Source organism: Polyodon spathula, chromosome 22 (assembly GCF_017654505.1).
Source record: "Polyodon spathula isolate WHYD16114869_AA chromosome 22, ASM1765450v1, whole genome shotgun sequence".
NCBI classification, from domain to species: domain Eukaryota; kingdom Metazoa; phylum Chordata; class Actinopteri; order Acipenseriformes; family Polyodontidae; genus Polyodon; species Polyodon spathula.
The window spans coordinates 16479824-16493054 of NC_054555.1; the positions used below are offsets into that span (position 1 = coordinate 16479824).

The 13231-nt window shown below is 35.8% G+C and overlaps 1 protein-coding gene across 1 annotated transcript; it reads right to left on the reverse strand.

Annotated features, from left to right (window-relative positions):
- Nucleotides 1-4176: 4176 nt before the first annotated feature.
- Nucleotides 4177-6950, reverse strand: LOC121297311 (transcriptional activator protein Pur-alpha-like). The gene has a single exon (XM_041223557.1). The coding sequence runs from the start codon at nucleotides 6874-6876 to the stop codon at nucleotides 6016-6018; it is 861 nt and encodes a 286-aa protein (XP_041079491.1). The 5' UTR covers nucleotides 6877-6950; the 3' UTR covers nucleotides 4177-6015.
- Between the last annotated feature and the right edge of the window lie 6281 nt (nucleotides 6951-13231).

A 13231-nucleotide genomic window follows, 5' to 3' on the forward strand; every position in this document is an offset into this window, starting at 1 on the left:
ATATATATATATATATATATATATATATATATATATATATATAATATATATATATGTAATGACAGTCACCTTTATTAGTTTTAGACAGGAATAATTAATAATTAAAAAAAACTGCCAGGCATACAATTAGCACTTCATTCTAACACTGGGGGGGAACACAGCCATCACACTGCTCAACTGCTACAATGTTGGCAGCACTTCCATGTCGAAACTAGTCTTCTACTAACTACATATTAATATCTCGACTTGACGTACCACTCATGTTCTACATAGCTGTCTTTCGAATATCTTTATTATTATTTCATATATATGTAGCTTATTCAGTGTCTGTTTATTGTAAAACCTTGCTTTAACACAAATGCAGGCATCACAATATTACAATGTAATATATGTTATTTAATATACATATATATATATATACCCCTGTATATGGTCAGTTCAAACTTTTGATATATATATGGTCACGAGGTGGTTTATATGAAGATAGGTTTGTGTACTCTATATACACACACACACACTAACACACACACAGTACCAGTCAAAAGTTTGAGTACACTTGCTGGAAACTAGGTTTTTTTTCAGAATTGACAATGTTTTACGTCATATACATTTCTGTAAATACTTGAAAATGAAAACACATGTTACAATATACAAAACAAAAACATAAGGAGTATCAAAGCAATGTTCACGAAAATTGAAAATTGTCTCTAAATCTTCGATTCCTCAAAAGTCACCCTTTGCCTCCAAGCAGGAAATCACTCGACATGTCTTCCCAGCTCTTCTGCAGCAATTCCCAGAGATGTAGGGCACTTGTGGGTAGCTTTGCTTTGTCTCGTCTGTCCAGTTCATCCCATACAAGTTCTATGGGATTGAGGTCTAGAGACTTAGCAGGCCAGGTCATTAGATTGAGTTGTCCTTCACTTTCCTTCTTTGCCAGATAGTTCTTGCACAACTCTGAAGTGTGATTCGGGTCATTGTCAGGCTGAAGAATGAAGGACTGCCCAACTAGCCATAATCCTGATGGAATGGCATGCCTCTGAAATATGCTATGATAACCATGCTGGTTGCGCTTGCCATGGACTTGGTAAAGATCAACAACTCTATCACCAGCAAAGCAACCCCCAGACCATGACATTGCCTCCTCCATGCTTGACAATGGGAACCACACATGCAGAACTTATGCACTCACCCACTCTGCGTCTCACAAATACTCAGTGGTTGGACCCAAATATTTCAAATATTGACTCGTCGGTCCATAAGACCTACTCCACTCTTCAAACGTCCAGTTTCTGTGTTTTTTGGCCCAGGCAAGTCTCTTCCTCTTATTCTGCACTCTTAACAATGGTTTCTTTGCAGCAATTTTTCCATTTAGGCCAGCTTCACGCAATCTCCTCTGAACAGTTGATGTTGAAGCATCTGTACTTCTAGTAGCATTTAGCTGAGCTTGTATTTCAGGGGCAGTTAATCGCTGGTTTCGCAGATTTGAGACTTGAATGAACTTGTTCTCTGATTCTGAGGTCACCCTTAGCCTGCCTGACCTTGTTCGGTCCTCATGAGTGCCTGTTTCTTCAAATCATTTGATGGTCTTGGCCACAGCAGTTACAGACACTTGCAAAGTTCTTGCGATTTGTCTTAAAGATTGACCTTCATTTCTTAAAGTAATTACAGACTGTCTTTTTGCTTAACTGAGCGTATTTTGCCACTTTCTGCACATTTACATTCAGGAATGACAGACTTGTGCCTGTGCTACCTATATTTATAGTAATCATGGACCCTCACCTGTTAACAATAATTGGTGACAAAAGGTTAATTAGGTAACATGCTAGTTAACTCAGAGAACATCTAACAAAGACACTTTTATACTTAGGACAGTGTTCTAACACCATGTTATACACATTTCAGACTTTTAACTGACTTGGGCTTCAGACTGAAATCCCCTTGCTTTGGGTGACCATTTCATTGAAATTGACAAGATTTACATTTTCATTTAAAAATTAAATTTTTGAATACAATTCACTTATGATTATCAACTTACATAAGTACACATATCATATAATTAAATATTAAGTGTTTATAGATACGTTTACACAGTTAAAAGCATAGATTATCATGAAAAACCTGGTTTCAAACAGGTGAACATATATATATATATATATATATATATATATATATATATATATAATATATAATATATATATATATATATATATGAAAAAACTGTACACTAACTTGACGACAATGCAATACTGTAACACAGTGTACTGCTTAGACAGGAAATGCTTTATAAGGGCCAATGTTTGAGGCATTATCACACAAAGCCCCAGAAGAAACAAAAGCCAACCAGCAACAAATCTATATTGGGACAATAATCCCTTAATAACAATACAGAATACAAGGTCAAAGATAAACTCTGGTGAAAATACAAGCACTTAACTGCGATTCCAAGAATAACCTAAACACTGTGGAGAATGGCCAGCTTTACACAGCTAAAAATGGTTAACAGTCAGTAGTGAACAATACAGAGCAATCTAATAGCTACTGAAAAACACAAAGCTGCACATCCTTATTCTCATAGCAGCTTCCTGTAGAACTACACGGCCGGTATCCAGACATTGACACCGTGGTCTAATAATAATAATAATAATAATAATAACAATAATAATAATGCCTCACAAATCAAGAGAGGAAATTATATCCCTCTTGCTTAATGCAATTCATATTAAGAGAAATAAGAGATCACATTGCGGTTCTCTACGGGGGGGGGGGGGGCAAATATATATTGTTTTAAAATACAAAGATTACCACGCATGTTCAAAACTGAATTAAATCCCTTTTACATTACTATTATAAAAATAACTATCTATTGTACTGCCATGGGCATTGGGAACAGACACTGCAGCCTTAACCCTTAAATAAACAAAAAATTAAAGAAGGAACCAACACAGGCAGTACTGTACTGCACGATAAATAGTGTTTTGCACATTTTGATTGTGTTCTACATGTCTACATATTCACTACTCCAGTAATTTGTGTTCCTGAAGGTTTAAAACACCATCTCTAGCCAGACTTTGCTGTGAGATCCTCTTACACGTAGAATATTGAATATATATATAAGAGTGAGTCTGCTCCAGTGTTACAGTACATTATGAGTGTATGTGCTTGCCCTAACTCTTTGTACAAGGACATCCCAATCACTGCACATTGAAAAGGAAATTTTAAAGAAATAACTGGCAGCACATGATAACCTACACATGATTAGTGTCATGCCAATGCATATCATACAATCCCACCAGAAGCTCTTAGGATGCAACTTCTCCTCCCTTCTGGACACAGGTGGAGAACGGAAAGATGCATTCATTTTAAATGAACATTTACACCCTTATCCCCGCTATAGAAACTAAGTTGATAGTTTCTTGATGTTCCAAATTCACAGGTGGGAGACAACAGAGTTAATGAGAAGATATATTATTTCACAAAATGACTTTCCACTAAGTGTCCTGAACCATTAGGAGACTTTTGAATGCTAAGTAACATGTACCGTGTCCAACGAGAATAAGCTCAGTACTTCACATTCAACTAAAAGAAACACAATAAAAAAGTACAATTTGCAAGCATCTGCTTCAAGGTACAGTTTTTATAACTTGCATCAAACATCAAAAACATGTATTACTGCATGCTTATGTGCTATCTATTTTACATCTTTTTTCTTCAAAACTGTTGCAATGTTAACTAAAATCAGATTTACTTATGATATTTACTGACATGAAAAGGTGCTGAATAATGTAGTTAACAGCAATCATTACAACAGGCTATTTTCTGCGAGATTAAACAGAAGTTATTGGTTAGTGGGCGGACCGACTGATCCATTCAGTATATAGACAATGCAATGTTTTAGTACAGGTACAGGTAGCAAGGGTGCAGGGGAGACTCTCGAATGCGTTAATCTCAGACAGATTTCAGGTTGGCCTCTCCTCTCCTTGGCTGTGCAGAGGAATGCAGACTGCATTACTTTACTAGAATACAGAAAGTGCAACCTATTGCACAGCTATCACATTTTTAAGTGCAGAAAACTGTATGCAAAGCCGTTGTTTGATGTTCGGATATATGTTTTTTTTTTTTTTTTTTTTTTCAGGGTCAGCTTAAAAAAAATAAACTACTGTGGAATTCAGCCAAGGGTTTCCAAATATTATTCATATATTTAATTGATACACATAGAAAACCGCCAACATTGACATACAGTATTGCACACAGTAATGAAATGTAGCATTTAGTAAAAGTTTCATCAAAACCTTTTTCTGTGAGCAAAAATGGTCAAAACAAAACAATGTGGAGTAACTCTTTAAAAAAAATTAAATAAAATAGACATGCTAAATAATACTCCTTCGTGATCTTTAGCAACTCACAAAATACACATAACTGCCCAAGCCATATGCCTACATACAGAATTTGCAAACGTTACAAAGGGCTTTACAGGAGACTGTTTATATCTACGTCTGTCATCTACCTTGAAACTGGCCAGGTCTCTTCCTGTCGAACCTCAGTTAAGCATAGCATGCTTCCTCTCCTTGCAGTGACATTTTCTATGTTTACATGAAGGTGGTTCCCTTGAAAGCCTATGAGAGAATTCAGGAATACTCACTCAAGTGACTGAAAAAGTCAATCTTTCTTTGGGTTTTAAAAGATCCAGTAGTTAACCACCACATTTGCTGTGGCAAACTAGATGCCACCACAAACACAGCTTTCGAAAGGACTGAACCGGCATATAAACATGTACACTACATAAGGCACCAGGTTGTCTAATTTCCAAACGATGCTCTGCTACAGTGTACATGCAGCAGTTCTCACAGGTGCAACTTTACCTACAAGTAGCTGAATGTTTCTATTTTTGTTGGTGTTGGATTGTTATTATTTTTTTTAATACACCCACTTAAAACGTGGGCATGTCATTTGTTTTAATACTTCTGATTCACAAAATCATGTGTATTTTTCACTGTTTAAATGTTATATGGTTTATCATGTTTTTGCACAGCCCTAATAGCTGGTTGATATGATAAAATACACTTCATTAAGAAACTGCTGCATGCAGTTACTGCACTCTTGACATGTTGAAACAGTTAGGGTTACACAGGTACATTGCGCGATCACATGTAATGGAAAACAGCCTTAGCGAATGTATAACTTTCTCTGCTATTTATAATCATTTCATTAAAATGTAAAAATCAAACAACTTAGCACTTCATTTAAATGTTTTTTTTTTGTTTGTTTTGTTATATCATTTTCATCATGTTCACAGATGTTCCACTGTGACCAGTTTTATGTTTATGGTCCAGGTGCAATGCATATTGTACAAAAAAGAGCTCTTATAGTTTACCTTGCACGAATTAAACCTATGTACCTTGCTCTACAGACTTCTGCATAACACTTAAAGCTCAGACACAAAGCATGCCTAGCCCTCGGATATACACACATCTCTAATCACAGGTATATAGGTGTCAGATATACTAGAATAACCTCCATTTAAGGTTTGAAATTTGGTAACAAAATGGATAAAAGAAAACAAAAATATTATTTACGTGTTCTAAAATATCTCTTGTGCTAAAGTCAAATGTTAGCTCACATGAAAAGGACTTTCTTCTGTTAGAATTCAGCAATATTATAATCTGACCATTGCAAACACTTTTTTTATTTTTATATAATAGCTTGAACGTGTACAAAACTCGGTTAATTAGGGAAATAAACACTCAGTTCTTCTAATATTAATCAAGTAGGAAACACAGTTCATATATAATGTTATTACTTTGTTTTAGCAGCTGCTTACTGTTTAATTGGTGGATAAGTGGAAACATCCAGCGATGGGTGACAAGTCAACATGTCAAACTGTCAGTTTGTGGAATCTGGGTGGGTGGTGCGCCCTTGGAGTTAAACAGTTACAGTTTTAATTCTTTACAGTAAAGTATTTTTTTTTAATTATTCGTTTCTCTTGTTATTTTGTGTACTTCTTCCGCACTACAGGTATCAATCTTCGTCCCCGTCGTCCCCGTGGACCTCCTCTTGCTGCTGCAGCAGCTCCGATGCCCTTTTCTCTCTCTGCTTCTCCTGGATCTTCTTCATCTCCTCCGCGTATTTAGAGAAAGTGTTCCCGAATTTGGCCCACACTTTGTAGGGGACGGTGATGGAGTTGCGGTAGGTGGGCTTAACCTCGCTCACCCGCATAAACACCCCGTACTTGTTGGAGCCCACATCAAAAAAAAAGCGTTTGTTGTCAACAGTCAAGGAGGTGCCCTCGGGCAACTCGGCGGGCTCTTCTTCCACCCCGTAATCGTCGATGAGCTTGGCCAAGGCATCGCGAAACTCAATGAGTCCCTGTGCGGGGAGGGCGATGGTTTGGCCCTGCGAGGAGCCCAAACCCGGGCCCCGGTTCACCGTCTGGCGGATTCTCAGAAACCGGCCTCTCTGGTTCTCTTTGAGGTCCATGTAGTATTTCCGATTCTCCCGCACCAGGAACTCGCTCTTCAGCGCCCGTCTGGGTTCGTCCTGTGCCATGTCTGGGTTGCTGGGCCCTAATTGGGCGTAGTGCTCGATGAAGTCTCCCAAGTAGTCGCGGAACTCCACGGCCACAGACATGGAGAGAGTCAGGCGGCTCTTGTTGCCCCCGGCCCCGACCTCAGCTATCTTCAGGAAGCGGCCCTTCGCGTTCTGCTTCACGTCCAGGTAGAAACGCTTGTTCTGGATGTCGACCCGCTTGGAGGCGAGCTCTTGCGTCTCATGCTGCAGCCCGGAAGCCGAACCCGCCCCGCCCGCCGCTGGGTGTAAAGAGCCGGCGCCCGGGCCCGTAGGTGCTCCTCCTTGCTCGCTTCCACTGTCTCTGTCCGCCATGATGCTGCCTGCCTGCCTTCTCTCCCTCAGCCTGCCTGCTGCAACCCCCACAGCCAGCCAGCCAGCCAGCCACGCCGTCGATCTCGCGAGATCTGCAGAGACAGACATTACAGGGTTGCCCGATGCACTAATAGATATAATCAAATGTTCCTACTCAATAACAATTTCTGAGTTGAGTTTAGGTCTTACATGTATGTTAACAGTAGTGTATTTGTGCAAATTGTAAAGCTTTATATGTTTTATGTTGTCCCCTAAATTAAATAGGAATGGTTGTGTCCCTGACCAAAAAATAAATAAACTGAATGCTGAAGGTAAGATAAATACCACCATAGTACCAATAGCTATAATGATTTGGTTGTACAACCCGGTGCCAATAATTATAAGTGCTTAGTATGGGCATACATAGCATTGTGGAGCCTGAGCCCACTGTCTAGTAATAGGCATCTTAACATACCCAGTTGTTAAATTGGACCAGATTGAAACATACACATACAAATACCCAATTGTAAAAATAATACAATTACTGTGCAATTACAAACGCAAACGATTTAGATTAAGATGCAATTAATGCTTATCGTGGTCCTTTTGTCATAAGTCGCTCAGATAGGTTGAGGCAGAAGAGGACAGAACATTAATGTAATTTTTCACCCGTGGATACTAAATTACATTTAGAAGCACAACGGGCTTGGATTTCATTGTGCAGACAAATCAACCCTGAGAGGCAAGACGTGGAGAACAAGCATTACATCCCTTAAGTATTAGCAAAGTCAAACATGAACAGTCAATCAATCACATCACTGCTGAATGCAGTCAATGACTATATGCAAGTTCTCCAATATGTGCAATCGAAAACTAGTATTCACTAACACCAAAACCATAGCAGGGACTTCACACATATGTTAAAACATTCCTTAAAGTTCAATAGGATCCTTTACAGCTAACAGTCACTGTTCTAAAACAAGCAAAAGTACCACAATAAATACATATGCATCTTGTTGATTTACAGCTTCCCTCTATGCATACAGCTCTATAGGTCAATTTACAACATATACATTGACACGAATTGTTGTAACACATGGTTAGTAAACAACTTGACCTGTTCCATAATGGGTTATTAAAACAATACTTGTTTTTAATTAGTAAATAGAACAGAGAAAAACTATTGTGAAAGAAAATGTACTATGCCTGACAACCTGCTCGGGTCTTAGGAATTGAATAACCATCAGACAAACATTCTTCTAAACATGTCTCCTCGGATGATGAACTGTGTTATTGAACTAGAAAAATACATTTGCCAAACAAACATGTTTTTCAACATGCATATATAGTTACAGATCTAAAGAACATTCTCTTGGCTAAGAGTTCATGCTAGATTGTGCATGAGCTGTCCATGGTCAGAGATCTCTAAGTTATAGAACCCTAATTAATCATTAATTGGGATAGCCACCAACTGGTCCTCAGACCCTCGCCACACATTTCTCTTGATGATACAAAAAATACAGGTACAAACTTTCTAAAAACTCCAAAGCGAGTTCTGTATCGATACACCTAAATATCTGTATGATTCTTATGTCCGGACTCTCCACTTCAGCCTTAAAATTTGGGCATTATCACCCAAAATAGCTCATCATACACAGCATCCAATAATAATGTTTTTACTAAGGAGCTATTTTAACAAGGTGGACGCTGATGCAAGTTCCTCTGTCCACTCATAAGCATTTACTCTGGTCTTTTTTTATTCATTGAATTGAATTTTAACTGGGAGTAAGAAACAAGATCATATCACCCCTGTGCTGGCATCCTTGCATTGTCCCCCTGTTCGATTTAGGATAGATTTTGCTATTATTAACCTATAAGGCTCTAAATGACTTAGCTCCACCCATTTATAGGATCTTTTAAAACCATGGGTTCCTAATCGTCCACTTTGATCACAGGATGCCAGGCTACTTTCCATACCAAATATTCAGAAACAAAACTCAGGTGGTAGATGCTTCAGCTACATTTAAATCTTGTTTAAAAGCACACTTGTATAGCTTGGCTTATGCAAGTTTTTAAAGTGATATTCTCTAACTTCTGCATTCTTATTTTATTTTTATTTATTTATTTTGTTTGTGTTTATTAATTCCTTACCTAGATAATATATATATATCTATATATATATGATAGATATTATCTATATAGTATATATATATATATATATATATATTTCTATGTGTGTTTTATTTGCTGATTATATATATTTCTATGTGATTTTTTTTTTTTTATCATGTAAAGCGCTTTGTGGCGATCCCCGGTAAAAGCGCTATACAAAAACAAAGATTGATTGATTGATTGAATTGATTTATTTTAATGAAAGGTGATCTGGTAATGCTAAGTACAACACACCTGGATTTTGCATGATGTTCTTGGTAGTTAAGAATGAAATATCTTTTGAAAAACAGATTATAAAAACTTTGAATATGTATATACTGTACAATGCAACGTTTATTTTGTTGGTTATATACACGTTTAATTCGGTGTATGTCTCTGTTATAAATCTGCATCACCCGAACTAAGCACTTGTACTAACTGTACAATTAAGTTCAAAATGGGATAATACTGAAACACACCATCGACAAATAGTGTTCCAACTGTTATATACATCGGTTACTGCATTAATACTTTTCCTTTCTCTTTAGACACATCGGCCCATTGTTATATGCTGTGTTTGTTTGGTTATATTTTTTTGTAATATAAACTCGGTTACCTGTACCGTTCCTTTTTTAAGATTAGATTATTTGTTGTCATATAGCCTATTTGCGAAGGACCATTCAAAACTATTTAAGTGCTTTCTCACAATTTGCTTTTAAAATAACTTCCCCAACCGTAAAATATATACACACACGTTCTTAAAGAACAATTCAGAGTTATATCAGCGTTTATTTCAATGAAAGCAATTGGAAATTCAAATCGATACTTCAGTCTTAAACTGACCCATATTTTTGCAAAATCGGAAGAATATGCACCTATTCATAATTCTGTAACAGTACCATTAAGCACTCTCAACTTTTGTTTATTTCTAAAATAAACCTTTAAAAATAATAAAGACTGCACAGAGTATAAATAAATACACCGTGTTTATGTATTGTATTGTATTCGTTTGATTACAGGTCGCTTGTGCAACAGGTCTGATCCCAACACTTCAGATTAAAAGTGAAAGGGATTCGCTCTAAAAATTAACACAACATCAGACGCTTATAATTCTTCTATCACGGTTTACAGAGGAACAACAAGTGAATAAATATTGATATTTTCATGTGATTAAAATAATATATTTGGAATAAAACTATTACATTTCGTATAACTGGAACAACGTTTTTATAACTCAAGACACTGTTTGGTAAATATTGAGTTCACATTTTACTTGAATAAACTACTCTAAAACCAACCAACAAGTTTAGAACACGTGAATAAACACTTATCTGTAACAGTTTTTAAACGCGTCAAGGCGTTTACTTTATAAACATGTTTAGACTATAAACGCGTCAAGGTGGTTAAGCAGTAAAGACTTGAACATGTTTATTCGCTGTAACACTTTTTAAACACCTGGACACGTTTACAGAGCTACAGGTGTTTAAGATCTGAACACTTAAAAGCAATGTTTTTTTTTTTTTTTTTTTTTTTTTTTTTTTTTTTTTTTACAATAATAAAAAGAAACAAATTACTAAACATATTTATTGCATATTTACATTTTTTAAACAACATAATATTTCACAAAAAACATTTGCAATAATAAATATTACAATTAATAAATATTTACATTACTTATGAGGGAGTGGTTACAGATAGATTTTATTTAAAATATCAAATAGAATATATGTAACCACTCCTTCACATAAATAATTTAAATACAATTTAAAGTATAAAATAAAGTATACTGAATTTTAGATTTAGAAACAATTTACAAATATTTACAATTATTAATTTTTACAATAGTCTTTAAAATCTATTGTAGACAACTACAAGTCCCCCTAAGGAATGACATACACATCATTGTGCTTTATTGTTGTTGGCATTATTACTTCATATACAGTGATGACCCAAACCGACTTCTTTCCCTTTCCTTTGTCGAATTTAGTTTGCTCTTCTATGAGCTCAATCACTGGTAGCATTCTGAGATCACCCTGAAAAGTATAGTAAACAAAGGTTGGAGGTGATCCTTGTGCCTTTTTGTTGTTATTTTTGTTTGTTACTAGTACATAAATATGTGCTTTCAGCTGGCCGGGCTGCGAGTCATTCACAAGAATACAATGTATTTTGTGATTGTTTATTTCCTTACCCTCTTTCTTGGAGCTAATCAGTGAAGCAGAAACAGTCATAGCATGTTCAGCCCTTTTGCTCAACGTTTCAAATCTTGTTCCTCCAAGGACCATTGCAAATTCACACATTACCTAGTAATAATAATAGAAAAACACAAGCATAAATAATAAGTTGTAAAAAAATATATAGAAATTAAAAATAAAAGCAGAGATGATGAAAAAAAAAACTAGAATTTACAAATCCAGAACCTATGCTGATAGATGACCCAGTTTAAAAAAAAAAGTGGTTCACATTTGATAAACAAAAAATATTTACTTAAGTAAAATAAATGTCACAATTAGTTTTTGTATATAATCATCTAAATAACTGTACTTGAATTGGATTAAAGCCAATCACAACCTACAATACCCCGACATGAGACATTCACAACCACAAATTTAATATTTCTTTATTTTAGTCAGGGATATTTATTGTTTGACAAAACTGAGGAAGGAAAAAAAATCAGAACAATGTATCACACTCCCAAATGATAACTACTACATTTCAGAAAAATAATAACATTTAAGAAATAATGCAGTTAGCAAACTGTATATAAATCTGTCACTGCAGGTGAATTGTACTATGCCCGCTATAACTTTACAGTATGTAAGTAAATAAACACATACTTACAAATTTTCCCCATTCAAAGCAAGGGTAAAGTTTGACAACTGGTTTAATTCTTCCAGCTGGAAGAGTGGTCAGCCAGAATCAGAGATTATAAAATGTTTCTTCACAATTTCAATGTGGTTGTCATTAGGTTTGTTTTTTTCACATTCCTTTTTCAATTCTTGGACATGGCGGTTGTATTCTTCTTCCGGCAGTTCTTCAGACCTCTGTATGGTAGACGGTACCTGAGATTTCTTAGCCATAATTGGAGCTGAATTTGAATCCATGGGCAGGCGTTTTCTTTTTAAAGACAACGTCATGTGCCTAATCTTCTGACTTAGACACTTAGAAAATAGAGACTGCAAAAAAAGAGGTGAAAACAATAATTGTTTATAATCTATATAGCATGGTTCAGAAAGATAATTAAATAATGGCAAGCTCTATTTCCCCAATATCATTTGTTTTGCATCAGTTTAATTCCATTTTACCCATGGTTCATTCCCTTCATGCTTAATGCATGGGTATTTGCTGTACAGCTTCTTTCCAATTGCCATATATTCTGAGATGTCACATAGGCTAGGAAAATTGGCCAGGTAATAATTAGCTTCCTCATCCACCATTTTATACCATATTCCTCTTAAATTGCCAGACAGAAGATTTTTTTTCACCAGGTCAGAAAATGGTGGCAGAAGTGTACTACATCCGCTATCAAATATTCTGTAGTGTATAACAAAAATAATAACAAAAACATTCAGTCTGAAGCTATGACATTCATTGACAGAGAGTATAAACTTAATAATGTGCAAAAAAAAATACCCAGAATTGATTAACAAGGCAAAAATAACATAATAGGTACTTACTCTAATTTGCAAAAGATTCCATGTATGCTGTGGAGTCAATGGATAGGATTTCATTTATTTTTTTCAGAATTAGTGTTCTGTTCAGTTGAAGTTCTGCTCATTTTTTCTTCTGGTGAGCGTTCTGTGGGTATCTGTGGGATCCAGCTATCTTCTTCCATTAGTATAATTAATCCTTCGGATTGCATCTCGAACAAGATTTCATCATCATCGATCTCAGTTCCGTCAATTTCCAGGACCAGTGTATGGCCATTTTTTGGAAGGCCAAGTTTTTGTGAACCTGAGAAGGTTATCAATAACTGATCATTTAGATTTATACATAAGGAAATAAGAAATGGTAAAAACAAGAGGGAGCCAGTTCATTTTCAATTAATTTTTATTCCTTTCAGCTGCAGTATTGCAGAGTGTTAGCTCCTTGTTCCATTTTGTGCCACCAGCAAATTTAACTACAGAATAAGGATTTATCCCAGCACTGCCTTAAATTTTATGTAACAGACTGTAAAGTATAAGTATATTGATACTTGAAATCAAAATCAGTTAATTACACCACCCCT